Below are 24,172 nucleotides of genomic sequence, written 5' to 3'. Positions count from 1 at the left end.
GAATTTATCCACACGTAAATTGTGCTGCGGTTCAGATTTCAAAATCCACAGCATGTCTATTTATCTCAGGTTTCTCTCTCAGAATTGTATCTGGCAAGCTTATCAAAATAAAAAAAAGATTCCCCATCTAAAAGCGCATGAGAAAAACCGCAATATTAAAGGGGTATTCCGGTCAGAACAAGTTAAAGTAACTTGCTGATCAGAGGGTGTCCACCACTGATTACGAGAATGGGAGTCCCGGTCCCCGTCATTTAAACGGACCAGCAGGTCACTCATGCGCACTGCCGCTCTATTTATTCTCTATGGAGCGCCAGAAATAGTCGAACGCTGTACACCGCTATCTCCCTGCCGGCCTGTTTAAACGGGGGGAACTGGACCCCCGTTCTCGTGACTGGTGAGGTCCCAGCTGTCGGAGAACCCTTTTTTTTTTTTTTTTTTTTTTTTTTTTTGTGGGTTTTTCTTAACTTTTGACTCGCCTTGTAAATTATTAATACCATTTTTTTTACTTCTACCTATAAATCCTGCATTAATGAGAATGTACCCTTTTTCAGGTGTTTTTGCGATGAACGCATCAGATTTCCCCAGGGCGGTGGTTTTCCTCCAGGAAGCCGCCAGCAGTCTGTGTTCTAGCAGAGTGCTAGCGGAGATCTACACTTGTCTAGGATGCTCCTTCTACAAGATGGTAAAGTAGTAATGTTAGTCGCCTATAAACATGTGAATACCCTCCATTACCAGACAACATATGTGAGAATTTCAGCTTAACCCCTTAGTGACCAGCCCATTTTAGGCCTTAATGACCAAGCTATTTTATTCGTTTTTCTATAGTCTCATTCAAAGAGCTATAACGTTCTTATTTTTTCGTCTACATAGCTGTATGAGGACTTGTTTTTTGCGGGATTAGTTGTACTTTTCAATAGCACCGTTTTTGGGTACATATAATTTTTATATTAACTTTTATTAACCTTTTTGGGGGGGATTATAAAAAAATACTGAAATTCCGCCATTGTTCTATGCGTTTTTAAATTGACGCCGTTCACTGTGCGACGTAATTAACATGTTACCTTTATTCTATGGGTCGGTACGATCACGGCGATACCACATGTGGAGGTTTTTTTATGTTTTATGACTTTTGCACAATAAAAACACTTTTGAACTAAAATTATTTGTTTTTGAATCGTTGCTTTCCAAGAGCCGTAATTTTTTTATTTTTCCATCAATGTAGTGATTTTTTGGGCTTGTTTTCTGCGGGACAAGACGTAGTTTTGAATGGTACTGTTTTGGGGTACATGGGACTTATTGATTCATTTTTATTATGACTTTTTTGGGGGGCAATGGAAAAAAATTGCAATTTCGCCATGGTTTTTGGCGTTTTTTTTTTAAGGTGTTCACTTTGCGGTTTAAATTACATATTAACTTTATTAATGGAGTCATTACGGTCGCGGCGATACCACATATGTGTACTTTTTTTTTTTTTTTTTTTTTTTTTTTTTTACACTTTTACTAAATAAAACCACTTTTTATGGAAAAAAATGGTTTTATTTATTTTTTTACTGTACTTTTTATTAATAATCTTTATTTCACTTTGATGACTGATTTTATTAGTCCCACTAGGGGACTTTACTGTGCGATGTTCCGATCGCTGCTATAATGCTCTGGTATACTTCGTATACCAGAGCATTATTGCCTGTCAGTGTAAATCTGACAGGCAATCTGTTAGGACGTGCCTCCGGCGCGTCCTAACAGGCATATGTCCAGGGCAGACCTGGGGGCTTTTATCAGTCCCCCGGCTGCCATGACACCCCATCGGAGACCCGCGATTGCATTCGCGGGCCGCCGATGGGTGACAGAGGGAGCGCACTCCCTCTGTAAACAAAGTTAAATGCCGCGGTCGCTATTGACGGCGGTATTTAACGGGTTAAACGGCTGCGATCGAAGTAAACTTCGATCGCGGGCGTTGGAGCAGGAGCTCAGCTGTCATCAGACAGCAGAGCCCCGGCTCCTGCCTGCACGGGAGACCCGTGCAGGACTTAGACTAGGCTGACGTGAAAAGGCGTCAGCCTAGCCTAAAGCCCAGTAGTGAATCACGTTAAAAGGCGTATTAGTGGTCACTAAGGGGTTAAAGGGCTAATCTAGTCTTATGTAAATAAAGCTTAATCGTTGTATAGTGAGCAGTTCAGAAATGTTTTACTATACTTTGCATCGCCATTTCCCACCACTTTCAAAATCTTTGCTTGCTTTTAGTGAATAGAAACCTTCTTTACATGCAGAAGTGATCTGTCCTGACCCTGCTCTTCTCACACAGTTGGTGTTTTTATCCTGGAGTCCAGGACAGAAGAGAGATTTGTGCTTCTGCTGTGTATGTCTCAGAGGATTGCCTACACAAAACATACCCTTCTTTTCTATGCGCAGCACTAAGTCAGGACAGGTTTTTGCCTCGGAATGTAAACACAAATGTTCCATTTTACTGACAACAAGTGGAGATCTTGAAAATGGTAAGAAATTGGAACACAAAGTATGTTAGAAAGTTGTAGACTTCCATTATGCTATGAGTTAGTCTTATTTATATAAGGCAGGACTAGCCCTTTAAATTCTACAGCTTTTAAACAGCAACTAGAAAGTGCCACAGCCATCAGACGGTGATACTAGAAATAGGGTCGTGTATAAGATTCCTATAAAGGGTTAAATCATTGAATACACACAGCATTGCCGCATGGCAGTATTTGGGGGAGCTGTACACTACTTCTGCAGTCCGCTCGCTCTTGGCAACATTGATTTGACTCAATCCGCTGACTGACTGGTTCTTCTCCCAATGTTCCAACTTAATTTTTAAGAAGATCTGTAATAGTGGTATGCAGCACCCTGGCTTTCAGCGCCTGCGGGTTTAACACATAATGGGTATCTTAAAGACGCCCTTATTTATAGCATTGCTGTTGCATGACGTTGGCGCTATAAGTAGCGATTCCCAACTAGGCACATTCTGTTGGATACAAAATATAGATGTCTATAGCCAGGAGACAGTTGAACGGGTCCTACACTTCTAACTGTGCAGCCGTCCGGATGGGGTGCAGATTTTGCATGTAATAAACACTCCATTCTTAAGTGATCTCCTTGTGGGGCTTATGGACTAAGTGCAATGGCTAAGATGAACGACCGCTGCATCACTGACTGGAGACTGGATCGGGGCAGAGCTATTTTCAGAAAGTTACCCCCTGACCCGATAGTTACCTTTGTATGAAAGTAAAGAACCCCCATTAAATGTCTCAGGAAACAGGTGATCTTTTATAAAGAAGATTTAGCATCTGTCAAAATGTAGGGGTTATTGACCTTGTGATATTTTCCCCAGGCAAAGCCGCAGGTGTCCCTGCAGTACTGGAAGCTGGCTCTGAGGAGGGACTTCCGGTGCCTGTCTGCTCTGTACCACAGTTCTGTCTTATATCGTGACCTGGGAGAAACCGAGTCTGAACTGGAGGCTCTCGCTCTGCTTCATACAGTAAATATCTTGTGACTTGTAATAGATTCCGTGGTTCATTAGCCGGGAGTATAGTGTTATGTTGATTATTCTTTGCTATATAGCGCCTCCTACTGGAGACTTTTATGTAAAATATTGTATTGAATAATATCAGGAACACATGAATGGTAAAATGGTTGTAAACCTGAATAAAAAATGTGATCCTATTGGTGCTCACCATCTGGATTGCCGATGCAGAAATACAGAATCATAAAATGTTGTGCATTTGAGTTAACTGGTTCCCGACCGCTGGCTGTATTTTTACGGCCTGCGGTCAGGGTCCTTAAAACCCGAGCCATAGACTTTTTACGGCTCGGGTTTTAACTTGCTGCCCGCGCGATCGGGCAGCTGAATGTCGGGTCTCCGGCTGTCAGTGACTGCCGGGGACCCTGAGGAGAGGCTAGAAGCAGCTTTCACTGCTTCTGTCTTCTCCGATGTGTTTTTACACAGCGCTCAATGAACGCTGTGTATAGGAATAGAGACAGCAGCAGCGGCGCTGTCTCTATTCCTCCCGGTGATCATGTGACGGGTCACATGATCGCCGGGTCCCGTTAGTGACAGACTGCTGCTGGGTCTTACAAGACCCAGCACAGCCCTATTAGTGACAATCGTCACTATGAGAGGGCTGATTTCCCCTGTAACTGGGGCTGCTGTGCAGCTCCAGTTACAGTGGAAAAGATGGTGTAAAAGAAAGAAAAAAAATATATACATAGTTCCCCAAAGGTCTTCTTTGACCTCTGACAGACAGACCATAGTAATAAAAAAATAATAAAGTAAAGTGCAAAAAAAATTAAATAATAAATACACATAAAATACCCACCCAGAAAAAAAAAACGTTCCCCCCGCCAATCATTGTTGTAACGCTAGCGTTGACCCAATTACTCTAATATAGACATGTAATATATAAAAATTTACGGTAGACAATGACGATCACAAATAAAAGGTCTATTTTAGGTTAAAACTATGTTATTACCCCAAAAAAATAGCTGAAACGTAAAAAAGCTTATTTTTTTACTATTATTTTCAAACTTTATGAATAAAAATTCTAAAATCGCAAAAAAGGTGTGTATAAAAACGATAAAAAATGAAACCTGCATTGTCTACGGAAAAAACGTCGCAAAAATCACGTCGTTAGCCCAACAAATAAAAACGTTATAGCAATTTAACGAACACGTGCTAAAAATGGCTAAACGGTGTCTGGTCCTGAAGGCGCAAAATAGCCCGGTCCTGAACTGGTTATATTGTCCAGTAAATATTATGGTATAATGAAAAGTTTAGCAACTTTCTAATATACTTTGTTTCAATTTCTCATGATCTTCAAGATCTCTGCATTCGGTCAGTAAAAACAAATATGTTTTATTTACATGTAAAGGCTGAAAACCCTCCATCTAACCTAGTCTTCCTCACACAGCAACTGATGGTTTGTTGCAATGTGTCAACATTACATGCATTGTAACAAACCCTCAGCTGTGAGCAGCACTAGTTCAGGACCTCTGAATGTAAACAATGTGTTACTGTTCAGGCTGCTGCAATGTCTGGCTCAGAGGATTGCCTACTCTAATACATTGTAGCAAACCTTGAGCTGTGGGAGCAAGACTAGGTTAGACCGTTTTCAGGTTGTGGGTGTAAACCAGAGTGTTTCTATTTACTGACAGGAAACGGAGATATTCAGCTGGTGCAATATATACATATTGAAAGCTTGTGTGCGCAGAATTTTATCGACTGTCTGGAACTGCGGCACCATGTGTCGGCGTTGTCTGGCCGCACAGACTTAAGCTTTTCAAGGAACGAGCTAATGCAGATGTTCCCAGAGGACGCTTTATACTAAATGCCCTAAAATAAAAGATTGTGTCTGGTGATGCCTTTTAAAGAGATTTTCATATACTAAGCATTAATGTCATGCCGACATTACTCCTACTGATGCGTGAAGGGCCTGTGGCGCATAATAAAGTCTGGAGGATCCTTCAACGTCCTCGGAAAGCAGCAGCACTCCAGACCCAGTGTTGTTTTGTAACTCCCTAGCTTGAGTGTTGTAATCCCTGACTCCGCGCTAGGTTAGGAATTACACCGTTTTGAAAAATAATAAACTTGTGAGCCTTCGTTTATGATCTGATCAGACACTCAGGAAATATCATATCAATATCCAATCAATGCTGGTGAATGCCCCGTGTGATGATGGCAGGTGGCACCATGGGAAGCTGCATAAGACATTACTGTATGTGTCTTCCCTCAGCAAAATCTGCAGTGTGCACATCCCAAGGACAGACTGAGGGTTAAACTTGATTTGTTGATTTCCAGGCCTTAGAAAATCCCATTGCAGCTGATTCCTCCAGAAAGACTACCTATCCTTTCAGAACTGAGCTGATCGCCAGCGCTCCAATTCTGAGCAGCTTCATCCACACACCAAGCTCCTGTGAGGTGAAATATCTCATGGCGAGGCACTGCCTGCAGCACAAAAGGTAAGATCCATGGTGGAAAAAAGCACAATCTAACACTTAGCCGAATGTTAACACGCTGAGGATTTCTGCTATGTTATAACAGAAGGCTAGGCCTAGGAGGTCATCAGCATTATGTCCATGTTGTGATTGACTGTATCTAAAGATCAAAGACCAGAAAGATAAAGGAAATGTTGTGTGACTGCTATCCAGCAGGAGGCTTTGTTCTCTTGGAGCTCTAGGGCCTGTTCACATCAGCGTTGCCTTTACGTTGGGGGGTTCCGTCTGAGTTGACTGCGCTATTGATTTTGTCAAAACGGAACCCTGTCGCAACGTTTCCGTCACCATTGAGATCAATTGCGATGCAAATGGAAGCTAAGTTTTCCGTTTTTGCCTTTTCGTTGAGGGGGTTAACACGACCGAAACCTCCGACGGAACCCCTCAACGTAAAGGCAACGCTGATGTGAACACAGCCTTACTAACAATTTGTGAAAGTCAATTAATAACATTAAGGCTGTGTACACGTTTGAGGGCTTTTTTTATTATTTACTTAGTCAGTGTCATTAGTGTAACTTTGTAAATTCTGTATTCTCTATACAAATCAGCTGTATCGCTCGTTTTACACTGACTCAGTCAGTCCCGCGGACCAGACTGGTTCGGTGTCGGCAGTTCCTGCGTGTCTGACACGCAGGATCCACCTGTAAACGATCACATGTAAGTTCATAATTTAGATGTGATAGATAACAGGTGGATCTTGTGTGTCAGAGACACAGGATCCGCTGTCGCTGAACCAGTCAGGTCCGCGGGACTGACTGATTCAGTGTAAAACGAGCGATACAGCTGATCTGTATAGAGAATACAGAACAGCTGTATCTCAAAGTAAAAGGAATTTTTAATAAAGACTATTTACACTGACTATTTATTATGAAAAAATGACCTCAAAGATGTACATAGCCTTTTAAAGCACCACTGTCGTGTGTGTGTGTGCGTGCACGCGTGTGCGCATGAGGAATAACACTATTTCCGGCCATTATATGATTTGTATTCTGCATTTATCAGCAGTCGTCCCCGTCCCCCCCTCCCCTCCTTCAGGCTCCATCTCTAATTCTCAGTTTTCCTTAATGGTCTGTTGTTATGTTGCCCATTCACAGTAAGAAGCATAGAGGACACTAAAGGGGTTGTCTCATGAAGACAACCCCTGTCCATATGCTCTATTTGGACATCATAGATGGGGTTCTCCGATCAGGAACCTCCTATGTGAGCCAGAATGGAAAGATGCTCTAAATGAGCGGCGCCCATTCTGGCAGGCTCGAGCCAACACTGGCATTACAAGAAATGACCATTCAGGGGAAATATCTGTCTGGTCGTGGTTTCCCCCAGCTGATCACTCCAGGAGCCACATTCTGATGAGACAACCCCTTGAAGCTGCCATACACATAAGATCGGCTCACCATCATTTTAGAAACGTATAGGCGATGGTTCGTGAAGGTAGACTACTGTCTGCCGAAAAAGTGATCTGTGATGTTCTCGACCATTGACTACTAAAACTAGGCATGTATGGGGTGTTTGGACAGTTACAGCTACACACGAGTGGTCCAGACTGTGATGGGTTTGGTGTTTTGTCTCCTTACAGTATAGAACAAGCAGTGGGGCATTACCTAGAGCTGATGAGCACTCTGCAGGATGGGTCTCAGCGGCAGGTAAGTGATAGATTGGCGCTGGGCGAGGTGATCTGCTAAATAACTTTATTAAAGTGCTTTAGACACACACCACGTATGTAATATTTGAGCATATGAAGATTCTAGAGCGGGAGCCATCTACAAAGAGCAGCTCTCGATCTGGAGGACGCAGCATCCATGCAGTACAATGACTCAACAGGCGTTGTGTAATGCTTTGTTTTTAGAGGACTTGTCTGCTCTCCTGACATATGTTTTAGTAAATATTTGCTTTCCCTGTGAAATCCTAGTTCTGGAGCTGTTATTTTTAGAACTTATCCATTGTGCCAATCCTCTGTTGTTCCTCCTGGAAATGTATGAATTGAGGGCTGGGTGTTACCATTCCCTTTTGTCCCTACAGTGTCAGCACTGATTGTGTTGTTTAGCGTGAATAGTGACACATCTTATTGACATTGGGCACACATTCCCAGGAGGAATAACTGAGGAATGGCATAATGTAGAGTTTTATGAAAAGTGGCTCCACAAGTGTCATTTACTAAAACATACACGTTATGAAAGTAGACAAGCTGTCTTTTTAATAGTCTTTGGACGCTAACCGCTGATTTCTTGTGCTAGTACCCCTCATGATCAGTTAGTCACCTGGGGAAGAGCCACTGAATGGGGGTTGTCTAAACTGGACATCACCTATATATCTCGTATACATCCTGGATGAGTAATCTAGCCCTTCCAGGAAAAGATCTCTCCGTCGTTTGCCATTTAGTCCCATAATGGACAATAGATGTGGCCTGAGCAACCTTAGGCTATGTTCACACGGAGTATTTTGGGGGAGGAATATCTGCCTCAAAATTCCGTTTGGAACTTTGAGGCAGATATTCCTCTCCCTGCACGCCGATTTTTTTGCGGCGATTTTCGCACCGTTTTTCGCCCGCGGCCATTGAGCGCCGCGCGCATAAAACAGCGCGAAATACGCTTTCTCTGCCTCCCATTGAAGTCAATGGGAGGTCAGAGGCGGAAGCGCCCGAAGATAGGGCATGTCGCTTTTTCCCGCGAGGCAGTTTTACTGCTCGTGGGAAAAAGACGCCGACGCCTCCCATTGAAATCAATGGGAGGCATTTTCGGGCCGTTTTTGCCGAGTTTTGCGACGCGGTTTCCGCGTCAAAAAACTCGGCAAAATACCCAGTGTGAACATAGCCTTAAACCTCACACAAGCATGGGTGTTATTGGGTAGTAGGGCACACCTTCTGGACCTTTTCATATTTCAGCTGTTGTGGTGATCGGGTGATCACCGCGGGTCGGCTCCCCTGTCAAGCTTCTGTTTTTGCTGTTCTCTGGCCAGATCAATAGCCATGCAAAAATTGCCCTGTATGATGTCCAAAGGCCCTGGATAGGGGTTGTCTTCATGAGACAAACCCTTTAAGAAAATTTATTGCTAATCACCTGAATAAAACATTTGGAAAACAACCAATATAACAGCAGCCACATTGGTTGTCCCCGAGCTTTCCCAAAATCGGATAGAACTAAAAGAAATGGCTTCATAAAATATCTACCTGAGCGGAAGCTTCAGCGATTTCTATTGGGGATTTTCTGCCTTTTGGGACATTATATACCAGGTCCATATGAGAACAGGTTTGCTGACTTTCTCTTCTCAGGGTTTCTGCACCAGTCCTGCTCCTCTGCCCAGGATTTCAGTCCTTTATCTTGAAGCCGCAGCAGCTCTTCTGGAGAATCTGAGGTTTCAGGACGCCATCACTGTGTGCTCGGAGCTGCTGGAGAGTCTCGGTCACCTCACCACTGGTGTTATTAGTATAGATGTCCTCAGGAGCGACCACGAGAAGGCCGAGTCTATGAGGGAACAGCTGAACTGTGTCCTATGGGCATCTGCGGCTCATCTGCTGCAGGGAGAGGCCCAGGGCATGCTGGGAGAGCACAGGGAATCCATTGCTGACTTCACAAGGTATGCGGGGAGGGGGCCATGCCTGTACCTACATTGTAACATAGGAGCATGAACTATAAGTGTGGAGAAGTCCCTAATCTTGGGTTTATTTTTGCCTTCTTTTTGAGCTTGCATTTCCCTCGGTCTGTGGATTGCACTAGGTTCATGGCGCCTTTCTTTACATTTTCCCTTTCCGTTTTAAACATATAATTTATGTTTCAATCATTTTTATTGAAGGTTTTCAAGAAACGATAAACTGTACATCAAACAATGCAATGCGCATCCGGGGGCAATCCCCATAAAAAGGAATATATCTGTCTGTCATGATTTAAATATTGCCCCATTTCAAAAAAGAAAGAAGGAATAAAAGGGAGGAGAATGAGGGTCAAATGTCTTCTAGGCAAAATGAACCTAAGAGATTTATCTGAGAACACACAGTGTAAACGGTCCAATTCAGTTTAGTCTTAAAGAGGCTCTGTCACCAGATTTTGCAACCCCTATCTCCTATTGCAGCAGATAGGCGCTGCAATGTAGATTACAGTAACGTTTTTATTTTTAAAAAACGAGCATTTTTGGCCAAGTTATGACCATTTTTGTATTTATGCAAATGAGGCTTGCAAAAGTCCAAGTGGGCGTGTTTAAAGTAAAAGTCCAAGTGGGCGTGTATTATGTGCGTACATCGGGGCGTTTTTACTTCTTTTACTAGCTGGGCGTTAGGAATGGGAGTGTATGATGCTGACGAATCCGCATCATCCACTTCTGTTCGTTAAGACCCAGCTTCTGGCAGTGCAGACACACAGCGTGTTCTCGAGAGATCACGCTGTGACGTCACTCACTTCCTGTCCCAGGTCCTGCATCGTGTCGGCACCAGAGGCTACAGTTGATTCTGCAGCAGCATCAGCGTTTGCAGGTAAGTAGCTACATCGACTTACCTGCAAACGCCGATGCTGCTGCAGAATCAACTGTAGCCTCTGGTGCCGATGTGTCCTCGCTCGTCCGACACGATGCAGGACCTGGGGCAGGAAGTGAGTGACGACACAGCGTGATCTCTCGAGAACACGCTGTGTCTGCACTGCCAGCAGCTGGGCGTTGTGTAGAGAAGAGGATGTTACTTCTCGTCAGAACGCACAGCTAGTAAAAGTAGTAAAAACGCCCCGATGTACGCACATAATACACGCCCACTTGGACTTTTACTTTTAAACACACCCACTTGGACTTTTGCAAGCCTCATTTGCATAAATACAAAAATGGTCATAACTTGGCCAAAAATGCTCGTTTTTGAAAAATAAAAACGTTACTCTTATCTACATTGCAGCGCCGATCAGCTGCAATAGCAGATAGGGGCTGCAAAATCTGGTGACAGAGCCTCTTTAACCAGATGAAGAGGAATTACAGGATGTAGCTATAGCAATTTTGGCTGCCAGGAAAAGAGGATACAAATTTATGAGAGGCCTTAGATAATCCAGGGATGGTCTCATTAAGTAATGCCTGTGACTGGGGAAAGTTGAAATTAATCTGAGTGTTAGAATATAACATATTAAAGATTCGTTGCCGGAACCGGCGTACGTTTGGGCAACCCCGTTATATATGCAGAGGGTCTTCCACACATCCACAATGTCTGAAGCAAGAAGACGAGGTAGAAGGGAACATCTTGGCCAGTCTAGAGGGAACGAAGTACCATCGTAAAAATACTTTATAATTGGCTTCAACCAGCGAAGCATTAATGGAGATTTTTGCAGTACGTTCTGCCATATCTTTCCATTCCCTAAGGCCTCATGCACACGACCGTAAAAACTCCCGTTATTACGGGTCGTAATTACGACCCCTAATAACGGGCTCATAGACTTCTATTGGCGACGGGTGCCTTCCCGTTTTCTCACGGGAAGGTGCCCGTGCCGTTGAAAAAGATAGAACATGTCCTATTTCAGGCCGTAATAACGGCACAGGCAGCCCATAGAAGTCTATGGAGCTCTCGTAATGACGGGTGGCTACATGTGTGCACCCGTCATTACGGCAGCGTTGCTAAGCGACGTCAGTAAATAGTCACTGTCCAGGGAGCTGAAAGAGTTAACTGATCGGCAGTAACTCTTTCAGCACCCTGGACAGTGACTACCGATCAGTATAAACCTGTAAAAAATAAAAATAAAAGACGTTCATACTTACCGACAACTTCCTGCTTCCTCCAGTCCGGTCTCCCGCCCGTTGCCTTGGTGACGCGTCTCTCTCGACATCCGGCCCGACGTCCTGGATGACGTTTCAGGCCATGTGACCGCTGCAGCCAATCACAGGTCAATCACAGGCTGCAGCGGTCACATGGACTGCCGCGTCATCCAGGGATGTCGGGCTGGATGTGAAGAGAGGGACGCGTCACCAAGACAACGGCCGGGTAAGTATGAATTTCTTTAACTTTTATTACAGAAAGGGCTGTCCCTTCTCTCTATCCTGCACTGATAGAGAGAAGGGCTGCCGATTAGTGCAGTGCTATTTTGCCGCCAAAAACGTGCTCGTAAATACGGGTGGAATACGTGTGACACCGGACCCATATTTACGGGCACGGGTTCGTAAATACTGGTGCAAAACGGGTGGAATACGTGTGACACCGGACCCGTATTTACGCCAGTATTTACGGGTGGGAAAAAATACGGTCGTGTGCATGAGGCCTAAGAGTATGTGCACACAACCTATTTTCAGGCGTTTCACGCCTCGAATTACGCCTGAAAAGATGGCTCCATTACGTCTGCAAACATCTGCCCATTGCTTGCAATGGGTTTTACGATGTTCTGTTCAGACGAGGTGTAATTTTACGCGTCGCTGTCAAAAGACGACGTGTAAAAATACGCCCGCATCAAAGAAATGCAGGACACTTCTTGGGCCGTTTTTGGAGCTGGTTTTTCATTGACTCCAATGAAAAACAGCTCCAATAACGTCCGTAAAACGTCTGAAATTCAGGAGCGGTTTTCGCCTGAAAACAGCAACGTAATTTGACGTATTTTACGTTTGCGTGTGAACATACACACATTCTTTACTGTTAGGGTAAGTAATTTCCCCACATAGACATATATGATAGTTTTGTCCGATGGAGAAACCAAAAATGAGTAAACATTAAACAAGAGATGATGACCACTAGAATTATTCAAGTATAAATTCTAAAACACTGAAGTACTTTGCAGAACTGAAGTAGGTTTAAATTACTTAAAATGGTGAATCTGGTGAAAGCGAAAAATCTCCGGCGTGTGATATATAGACTGATAAAAATGACAGGGTTTTACGCCCAGTCTATCAAAGTGTCTATTACGGTATCTCTTTTTATCCAACCACCATTGGAACGCTGATGGTTATATTCCAGGAGCAAAGGTAGGAGTGTGTGTGTGTGTGTGTGTGTGTGTGTGTGTGTGTGTGTGTGTGTGTGTGTGTGTGTGTGTGTGTGTGTGTGTGTGTGTGTGTGTGTGTGTGTGTGTGTGTGTGTGTGTGTGTGTGTGTGTGTGTATATACACACACACACACACGCACTGTGGGATAGGTTGAATCACAGTTTCAAAGGAAGAAGAGAGGAGTGGGCATAACACAGGTGGTCTTTGTTTAGGTTTCAGCCATAGCAACTGGTCTATAGGAACATCAGGAGTAGCTGCCTGTTCAATAGAAATCCTACGTGTTTGGTTACTTAAACTGTGGAATTGAGACTAAGGGTGTCAAACGAGCAGCATAGTATTTAGTGAAGTTCGGTAAGACTTTAGGAGCATAGAGAGTACTTTGTGGGACTCTACATAGTTTAGGACCCCAAACGAAGGACAATAGAAGCCTTTGAAGGTCTTTTAAATAGGGGGCAGGGACATCTATTGGTAAAGTGCGGAAGAAGTATAAGATCCTGGGAAGAACCGTCCTTTTAATAGCTGCTATCCTGCCGAACCAGAAAAGAGGCATAGAAGCCCAGTGTAACAGTTCTGTTTTCAGTTTTTGTTTTAAAGGGAGGAAATTTGTGCAAAAAAGGGTGCAATAGCAAGGCGTGAGGTGAACCCCCAGATAGATTTTTTTTTTTTTTCGTCCCTCTATCTCTGCTCAGTTTAGTCAACTTGGCCATGGAATGTGGAATGCTGATGTTCAAGACCTAAGACTTGTCATGGTTGACTTTCAATCCTGAAATTTGGGAAAATCAGTCTGAGACGTGATAAAGATTTGGTAGGAACGTGAGGGTATGTTCACACGGCCTATTTACGGACGTAATTCGGGCGTTTTTGCCCCGAATTACGTCCGAAAATAGTGCCTCAATAGCGCTGACAAACATCTGCCCTTTAAAATCAATGGGCAGACGTTTGTCTGTTTACACGAGGCGTAATTTACGCGCCGCTGTCAAATGACGGCGCGTAAATAGACGCCCGCGTCAAAGAAGTGACCTGTCACTTCTTTGGCCGTAATTGGAGCCGTTATTCATTGACTCCAATGAATAGCAGCGCCTATTACGTCCGTAATTGACGCGGCGTTCAAGCGCCTGCACATGCCGTTACGGCTGATATTACGGGGATGTTTTCAGGCTGAAACATCCCCGTAATTTCAGCCGTTACGGACGCCCTCGTGTGAACATACCCTAAGGGGGGATGACCACACCAATAAGATGTTGTCCGCATATAGTGCACACTTGTGTCTGACCCCTAACCTCAACTCCCTTTTGTCTTTATTCATCCTGATCAGGTGGGCCAGGGGCTCAATTGCTAAGACAAAAAGTATAGGGGAAAGGGGGCACCCCTGTCTCGTCCCCCGAGCTATGGATTTACGGTCTGAGAAAAATCCTTTGATCATTACCTGGGCAGATGGAGTCGAATATAGACTTTTCAAAAGGGTACTAAATTTATCGCCAAACCCCCAACGTCTTAAAACAAAAAATAAGTCGTCCCAGGTCAGGCAATCGAAAGCTTTATGCAGGTCAAGCGACAGGCGCCATGCTCACATTGGGATGGATCGCGGAAAACGGGAACGAACAAGGGATATAAGATGAAGATAGTCTTCTAGTTTGGTCAGCCGCTTATCTGTTCGGTACGAAACCCACCTGATCAGGGTGAATGTATTGTTCTAGAAAGGCATTGAGTCTCGTGGCCAAGATTTTAGTGAGAATCTTCATGTCGACATTAATTAGTGTTATTGGCCTATAATTTTGACTAGAAGAGGGGAAGTTACCTGGTTTTGGGATCCCCGAAATGTACGCCCTCAGGGCTTCAGGTCCAGGAGAACCACCATCTCTCAAAGCATTAAAGAGGGTGACCCAAGCGAGGGGCCAAAACATCTGCAAATTTTTTTTGCGTATAGTGTAGGGAACCTATCTGGTCTTGGGGATTTAGCTGATTTGAGGGATTTAATCACTTCCTGAGTCGATATAGGGGCCTCTATATTATCTCTGTGGGGATCCTTTAATACAGTCAAGGAGATTCCTGAAATAAAGCCTCCGCTTTTACTTTATCTAGCTGGGGAGGGGATTTGTACTAGGAGTAGAATAAAAAACTATTAAGAACCTCTTTATAATGGTGTTGCGTGAGATTACAAATCGCTAGCCTTAGTTTAGGGACCATAAAGTTACGAGACAATGGAGCAAGTTTCTGAGCTAATATGGTCCATGGTTTGTCACTTTGGGAAAAAAAAATTATACTGCGTCCAACGAATGTGACTTTCTAGATAGTAGTATCTTCAATTTTATAGCGTAAATCAAGTTGTTTATCTGCCTTTTGTTCTCTAACTAAAGCTAAATAAACCGCTTCCTTTTTGGTCTCTAGTTCTTTTTAGATGTGAGGCAATCTGAATAAGATTCCCTCTAAGGGTAGCAATCCAATGTAAACAAAACCAAGTCATGATCTGACCACGAAATGGTATGTATTTTGGCATAGAGTAGACTATTTAAGAGCTGAGATGGAAGGAAGAGATGGTCTATGCGAGAGTAAGATGACTGGGCATGAGAATAAAAGGTGTAATCCCTGGTGCAGACCTTGGCGGATCTCCGAGCATCAACAAAATCATGATTGTAAGAGTTTGGCTAATTGCAACCCTTGTTTAGGAGGGGGTGAAGGGAGAAAGGACCTGCAATCGTTCTGTCAAGGAGATGATCCAATGCTACGTTAGAATCCTCGCCTAAAAACACTTTACCAAGGATATGAAGTAATTTTCTGAACATTGCATTGAAAAAACTTATTTGGCCTTCATTTGGTGCATAATAAGAAATAAATGTGACCTGGGTGACCTTTAGTGTACCATTTATGAGCAAATACCTGCCCTTAGGATCTGCCACCGTGGTTTGATGTGTTTAGGACAAGAGTTAGTGGACAAATGCAGTTCTTGTAGAAACACAATATCACAATGCAAGGATTTATATGTTTGGAATGCTTGCTGCCGTTTAGTCGGCGAGTTGAGGCCTTGAACATTGTGAGTGACCATGTTAAATGAGGGTGGAGGGTCACCATGACCAAAATGTTCACAGAAAACACAATTCCTAAGACATTCGACCATCATAAATAGGGGACAAGAAAGGAGCAAAAGAAAAAACAAAAACAAATTATTTTGGTACATATAGCAAGATGTAGAGCAATGCCCAAATAGGGCCATGGGGGATGTTGAGAGATCACCACCACAAGAACAATATAATATCAGTGGAGTCTCAAGATCCCAAGGCGGGCATGCCATCACCCAACGGGAGGGCCAGCTCTCGATAGCTCAGCCCATATCTAGCTGAAGGACAACAGCATAAAATACCACAATAGTAAAGGCTATATTAATGTGAAATTAAACGTTAATAGTAAACCGTAAAGAGAACTAGTACGTGGAGAAGGTTCCAATCACAGGATCCTGTGAGAATTCTATCCGGAATGCATCAAGGACTTGCAAGTTCAGGTAGTAGAAGTCGAAGGCCGGGACGAAGATCTGGAGCTCCAGAGCGGTCGAAGACTGGCTGTAGAAGAGGAGGAAACGGGTGGTGGTGATTTCCTCTGCGGTGGTGATTTCCTCGGCGGAGCTGTACCATCCTTTGAAAGAAGTCCCAAACGTTCCATAATGGCTTCTCCTTCCTGGAGAGAAGCAAAACTGTGATCGATTGCGATAGGAAAATCTGAGATGAAAAGGGAAGGCCCATCTATATCTAATCTCCTGGTGTATCAGTACTTGGAGGGGAGGTTTTAATGAATGACTCTGGATCGTGCAAAGAGCCAGATCAACAAAGATCTGTATATCGCAGTTACGCAGGCATAACTGTTCAGAGGTCTTGGAAGCTTTCATAACCTGTTCCTTCACAGAGTAAAAATCTCTGGGCTGTCCATCCGTGCGGGGAGTTGTAAGTGCCCTACGCACTCTGTCAATATCAAAGTAGCGGTCCGGCAAATCAGCGAGGAGATGTTTGAAAAGATCGTGTACCGCAGTTTCTAAATCAAGGATGTTTTCTGACAGACCCCTTATACGGAAATTTTCCTACCTGGATCTATTTTCCATATCTTCAAGCTTATAGTGGGCTTCCTCAAGCTGTTGGTATATGTCGTCAATGCAATCAGAGTGCTGGTTAAGATATAAATGGGAAGGAGGCTGGCACTGAATCGGAATGGGAGTATAGAAGTATGGCTTTCTTTCTATTTGGATAATTGCAGGTAAATTGCCACGGAGTTGCTCATCGAAAGTGTAGCACAATCAGCTGAATATATTGTAGAGGAATAATCGAGGCACTCACCGGAGCTGGCAAAACAATTTCTTTATTACAAAAAGATCTCGGTCAGGATGTGGAATTGCCTACGGCCGTTTCACGTGCGTACACGCTTTCTCAAGGCCCTGGCGTCACTTCCTTCACCTGCCCTTTTTATTTACAAATTAGTGCACATTGTTACATAACAAATAAAGGTTAAAAAAGACAGGAAAATGCACAGTATACTTTTGTGATTCATGCATCTGATACATGTTAATCTTAAAATGACAATACTTCAGTATTGAGTGCTGGTTAAGGCTGGGTTCACACGACCTATTTTCAGACGTAAACGAGGCGTATTATGCCTCGTTTTACATCTGAAAATAGGGCTACAATACGTCGGCAAACATCTGCCCATTCATTTGAATGGGTTTGCCGACGTACTGTGCAGACGACCTGTCATTTACGCGTCGTCGTTTGACAGCTGTGAAACGACGACGCGTAAATTGACTGCCTCGGCAAAGAAGTGCAGGACACTTCTTTGCCACGTAATTTGAGCTGTTCTTCACTGAACTCAATGAAGAGCAGCTCAAGATTTACGAGCGTCACAGACGTCTCGCATAATACGAGGAGGAGCTTTTACGGCTGAAACGAGGCAGCTGTTTTCTCCTGAAAACAGTCTGTCATTTCAGCCGTAAAAGCCTGCTACCGTGTGCACATACCCTAACAGTTGTCACTGTGTTAACAATTTTAGTCTCCATTTCTTCCATTCTAGACCCCAGAGCATGAAAGTCAGCTTTAAGTTCAGATGTGATCTTTACACATGTTTTTTTTAAAAAAAATCTTGCTGTAAGGCATTATTTACACGAGCGTAATATACGCGCGTGCTTTTCACGCGTGTCGTATGCACCTATATTAGGCTATGGGGCAGTGCAGACAGTGCGTGAGTTTTGCGCAGAGCGAGTGCGTTGCGTAAAACTCACGACATCCTTTCTTTGTGCGCTGTTCGCGCATCACGCACCCATTGAAGTCAATGGGTGTGCGTGAAAACCACGCAGGTCGCACGGAAGCAATTCCGTGCGAACTGCGTGGTTCGCGCAACAGCTGTCAAACTCTGAATGTAAACAGAAAAGCACCACGTGCTTTTCTGTTTACAAACATTCAAACGGAGTGTCATAATGATGGCGGCTGCGCGAAAATCACGCAGCCGCGCATCATACACTGATGACACACGCAGCTGTTAAGTGCCTTTTGCGCACGCAAAACGCCGCGTTTTTTGCGTGCGCAAAATGCACACGCTCGTGTAAATCAGGCCTAAGAGTTGTGAAAAGCGTGCAATAAGAACTTTGTTACCAGAATATGCCCCAGTTTCAGCATGCAGCTGTGAGGAGGATAATTGAGAAGACCCCCTCCTGCCCAGCCTGGCTAATTGAAAACCCCCGCACCGCAAGTCCTGTGGAGGAAGCATTGGAGTCATCTTCACCAAACAAATCTGAGGCAGGGCTTGGGCTCTGAAAACATGGGGTACCGCAATCCACACTGTGTATTGGGTCCGATGAGGGTGCATGCAACTGTGGTGAGGCGGGTCCGGCGCCATCATGGCCTGCTCCGCATGTGCAATCTGCAATGGAGGCTCCGGCTTAGCAGCCACCGATCTGGTCATGATCCCTGACTTTTTGGCGTTCCCTTTTGCCATCAAAAGGTCCCTGAGGGGAAGCAGAAGGAATTCCGGTGGGATGTGAGCAGCTGAAAATAGCTGGATACTCCCGTTGAGGTGCGGAGCTCTAGGGAAACACGTCCACCGTTAGCCCCGCGCGCATGCGCCTCTCTAAACATATAATTTAATAAAGAGTGTATGATGGCCGGTAGGATTCTCCGATACGTGAAAGACTTTCTGTATGCAAAATTAAATGTTCAAATTATGCATCATCCATAGGCACAGCATGTTGTGTGAGTGTGAAGGCCAGTCATTGCTAACAGCAATAATGTCACCCGACATCTACCTTATGGTCTTCTAGACTCCTTTTAACCCCTTAAGGACGCAGCCACTTTTGGACCTTATGACACAGCCTAATTTTTTAAATCTGACGTGTCACTTTATGTGGTAATAACTCTGGAATGCTTTTACCTATCCAAGTGATTCTGAGATTGTTTTCTCGTGACATATTGTACTTTAAGTTAGTGAAAAAATTTGGTCGATATATTCAATATTTTTGTGTGAAAAACACCAAAATTTAGAGAAAATTTGCAAAAAATTAGCATTTTCTAAATTCAAATGTATCTGCTTGTAAGACAGATAGTTATACCACACAAAATAGTTACTAGCTAACATTTCCCAAATGTCTACTTTTAGATTGGCATCGTTTTTTGAACATCCTTTTATTTTTTTTAGGACGTTACAAGGCTTAGAAGTTTAGCAGCAATTTCTCACATTTTCAAGAAAATTTCAAAAGCCTATTTTTTTAGGGACCAGTTCAGTTCTGAAGTGGCTTTGAGGGCCTTATATATTAGGAACCCCCACAAATCACCCCATTTTAAAAACTGCACCCCTTAAAGTACTCAAAACAGTATTTAGAAAGTTTCTTGACCCTTTATGCGTTTCACAGGAATTAAAGCAAAGTAGAAGGGAAATTTGCAAATTTCATTTTTTTTTTGCAGAAATTCCATTTTAATCCATTTTTCCTGTAATACTGAAGGTTTTTACCAGAGAAACACAACTGAATATTTATTGCCCTGATTCTGACGTTTTTAGAAATATCCCACATGTGGCCCTAGTGCGCTACTGGACTGAAACACCGGCCTCAGAAGCAAAGGAGCACCTAGAGGATTTTTGGGCCTTCCTTTTCTTAAATTATATTTCAGGCACCATGTCAGGTTAGAAGAGGTCTTGTGGTGCCGAAACAAAGCAAACCCCCCAAAAGTGACTCCATTTGGGAAACTATACACTTTGAGAAATTCATCTAGGGGTGTAGTGAGCATTTTGACCCCACAGGTGTTTCATAGATTTCATTAGAATTGGGCAGTGAAAATGAAAAATTACATTATTTTCCAATAAGACGCAGCATTAGTTAAAACTTTTTTTCATTTTCTCAACAAATAAAGGAGAAAAAGCACCATAACATTTGTAAAGCAACTTCTTCAGAGTAGGGAAATACCCCACACGTGGTCATAAACGGCTATTTGGACACACAGCACGGCTCTAAAGGGAAGGAGCGCCATTTAGTATTTGGAGTGGAGATTTTATAAGATTCGTTTTTTGACACCATGTTGCATTGAGCTATAGTACCAGTACAGTGGTACCCCCCGAAAAATTACCCCATTTTTGAAACTAGATCCCTCAAAGAATTGATCTAGGGGTGTAGTGAGCATTTTGACCGCACAAGTGTTTTGCAAAAATGAGTAAACAATAGATGTTGCAGATTGAATATTGCTGTTTTCCACAGATATGCCATTTCAGTGGCCAATGAGTTGTGCCCAGCTTGTACCACCGTAGACACACATCCCATAAATTGTTAAGTGGGTTCTCCAGAATACCCCCATATGTGGTATCAGGGCATATGTAAGCTGTGAGGAGTAAATCAGGATATATGTAATATGTGCGGAAACATCAGGGTATATGTAATATGTTCGGGTACATCAGGGCATATGTAATATGTTCGGGTACATCAGGGTATATGTAATATGTGAGGAGTACATCAGGGTATATGTAAGCTGGCCGGAGTACATCAGGGTATATGTAAGCTGGGCGGAGTACATCAGGGTATATGTAAGCTTGGCGGAGTGCAACAGGTCATAAAAGGATGATGTAATAATGGGGTGAATGAATAATCCATGGATTGGTGTGGTACGCTTTGAACCAATCCTTTATACACAGGTTGGGTTTATTGGGTATTATACAAAATATCTGCGCTCCAGTGTTGCCTTATATTTGACTTCTTCACCAGCCCTATAAGCCGCACAAGGTCCTAAAGTTTCCTCATATCCGCTGTGTCCATGGGGTCCACCTGGGGGGTCCAGCAAATGACGATGTGGGGTGTTTAGTGAAATTCTACTGGACCTAAAAAGGAGTCTGGGCCGTCATTTAGAATTATTTTGCATCATTGCGTTTCGAGAGTCATAACGTGTTATTTTTCCGGTGACGGAGCTGTGTGAGGGCGCATTTTTTGTGGAACGAGATGTAATTTTTATTGGTTCCATCTTGGGGTACATGCGATTTTTTTTTTTTTTTTTATCACTATTTATTCCATTTTTTTGGGAGATGAGGAAACCCAAAAACAGCCATTCCAGCACGTGTCTTTTTTACAGTGTTCACCGTGCAGTATAAACAACATGTTAACTTTATTCTGCGGGGCGATACGATTACAGCGACACCAAATTTATATAGTTTTTTTACGTTTCACTACGTTCCCACAGTAAAAATACTCTTTTCTAAAAAAAATCATGTTTTAGTGTCGCCGTTTTCTGACAGCCATAACATTTTTATTTTTTAGTTGATATCGCTGCGGGACGGCTTGTTTTATGCGTGACGAACTGTAGTTTCTGTTGGTACCATTTTGCGTTACTTGCAACTTTTTGATCACTTTTTATTAAAAAAAATTTGAGACAAGATGACCAAAACATAAAATGCTGTCATTGTTTTTTATTAAAAAAATTTACGGTGTTCACAGTGCGGTAAAAATAATGTGATATTTTTATAGATCAGGCCGTTCCGAACGCGGCGATACCTATTATGTATAGTTTTTTTTCATATTTTCATGTTTTTCTAATAATAAAAGGAGTTGATCAGGGAAACAGGGCAAGTGTTTTTATTATTTATTAACTTTTATTTATTTTATTTTTTCTTTCACATTTTTTTTTAGATTTTTCACTTTTTCTTTTACACTGACCTGGGGACTTGAAGATCTGGTCTGCTGATCCCCGGTACGATGCCCTGCACTACTTATGTATGTAGTGTAGTGTATCGTAACTGTCATTCTTCATTTGACAGTTCGCGTATTAGGTCCTGCCTCGAGCAGGACCTAATAGGCTACCGTACCTGGGCAACCAGGAAGCCTAGTAACGGCTTCCTGGTTGCCATAGCAACAATCGCCACCCGCGATCCATCGTGGGGGGGCCCGGGGGTTACAGAGGGAGCTCCCTCCCTCTGTAAACCACTTCAATGCGGCGGACGTCATTGACAGCCGCATTGAAGGGGTTAAATGGCTGCGATCGGCGGTAACAGCCATTGCAGCGGCATGTCAGCTGTGTATAACAGCTGACAGCCGCTGAAGATAAAGTGCGCACAGCTCCTGTGCTCGCTTTATCTCCAGGGCGTAACTGTACGCCCGTCTGCAGGAAATCACTTGGTTTTCGGACGTACAGTTACGCCCAAATGCGGGAAGGGGTTAAAGTAAAAATAACCTTGGTGACGTGATTTTGTATTTTTATTTTGCAAACACCTCTGGTCCTCCCATTCTGAATCCTTTTGTAGTCCTGTTCCGCCTCAGGACCTACCATACCCGGACTGACCATCTGATTCTGTCCGTTTCCAGAAGGACCAATCAAGTAACCGTAGAAGGGATGGTATTTGGTACAAATGATTAACAAATTATTAGGCCCAAAGTTGAGATAAAAGGTCATAAATCTGCCAGGATTAAAGGAAGCGGCTGAGATCCTCGCCATTACTCCTGAACTGACTGCTTAAACTATACAGTCTATGAAGCTGCTGCCGTCACTAATGCCTTCAATTCAAGAAAGCGATATTTCACACCTTCATTTCAATATTTTCTTTCTCACTAGAAGATGTGGGACTATGTGTAGATCTAGTTATTCCAGAGGTCTCGTCACACGTGGCAAATGACACAAGGGGGGCACCGACAACAGGGGTCCCTGTGCAGGAACAGTATAGAGGGTCCTTGATTTCCAGCCACTAATTTGATGACGGTGGGGTGCTAGCCATACACTACCTATTCAGAAAACCCCAATTGTGAGACACATTAACAATAACGGTTTGTGCAGCTCGCGGTTTTAAGTGAAGTCACTAAATCGTCCACAGGGTTTAGTTTTTTTAAAGCTAGCGTTCGCTTCAAATAAAAGAAACCTATGGACCATTTAGTGACTTCACTTAAAACCATGAGCTGTGCAAACCGTTATTGTTAAGGTCTCTGTATTAAAGTTTTGACTTGCTCCTCGCTGGTTTTGTATTGCTCCAGTTACGTGAGCAATTCTTTACCATACAGTTCTTTTATTGTAATTGTGAGACACTGATAAGGAGTGTAGCCCCTTACATATCCTTTAATGGACAGTAGGGACCACTATTATTTTTTTTAATATAACAGTGGTCCCCCTTGCCAGCAGGGCCCCCGTGAAGCTGCACAGGTTACATATAGGGTATGTCTGCCCCTGTAATTTCCGGTTGTTACCGCACACTTTGGAGATACAGTTGTCATTTAAACCACTTCTGCCATGTCATAGAGAAGATATCGTCTGTAGAGTTTAAGCTCTGAGAACCTTGTAGCCTAGAATATCAGAAGGTTTGTTCCCCTTTGTGCTAGCGATCACTGGGGTCTCAATACATAGACAATCACAACATCTGACGTGTCTCTAAGATAGGTCATAAGTTGTATAAAGCGAGAGGTAGACTTTAAAGGGGTTTTCCCATCTTGAATATGCCATAAATGTGTACTAGATTGGGACCCACACCTATATCTAGTACAGGGCTCCCTGACCCCCGTCTTACCTGGTCCCGCTGCTGTCTGGCCACTGTCTGACAAGGTGATAGTGTGGAAACAATCGAGCTTACTGTGCTATGCTGTTTCCCGGTCTCGTAAATGATAGCAGTAACATTTTTATTCTAACCAACTCCTAGATTAGGGTTAAAGTACGATTTGGCTAGAGGGGCATAAGTAGGCAGCACCAATTCTAGTGTCTAGATCAACATAGTAGTGGGGGTCCAGTGCCAATGTGCTGGAAGACGTTCCTCTAGTCTTCTGAATGTGT

General features: G+C 43.4%; 1 protein-coding gene across 4 annotated transcripts in view; it reads left to right on the top strand.

Annotated features, from left to right (window-relative positions):
- FANCG (FA complementation group G) overlaps positions 1–24,172 on the top strand; it is a 97,243-nt gene that overhangs the window by 17,431 nt on the left and 55,640 nt on the right. For all 4 annotated transcript variants that reach the window (XM_075854940.1, XM_075854938.1, XM_075854939.1 and 1 more), the window contains 5 exons: positions 552–682; positions 3,344–3,490; positions 5,807–5,967; positions 7,577–7,643; positions 9,269–9,573. In XM_075854940.1, the coding sequence (XP_075711055.1) occupies positions 552–682; positions 3,344–3,490; positions 5,807–5,967; positions 7,577–7,643; positions 9,269–9,573 (811 nt within the window). The remainder of the gene's footprint in view (positions 1–551; positions 683–3,343; positions 3,491–5,806; positions 5,968–7,576; positions 7,644–9,268; positions 9,574–24,172) is intronic.

Source organism: Rhinoderma darwinii, chromosome 1, assembly GCF_050947455.1.
Source record: "Rhinoderma darwinii isolate aRhiDar2 chromosome 1, aRhiDar2.hap1, whole genome shotgun sequence".
Lineage (NCBI taxonomy): Eukaryota > Metazoa > Chordata > Amphibia > Anura > Rhinodermatidae > Rhinoderma > Rhinoderma darwinii.
Note: the sequence above shows the minus strand (reverse complement) of the source record. Positions and strands in the feature narration are given on the sequence as shown.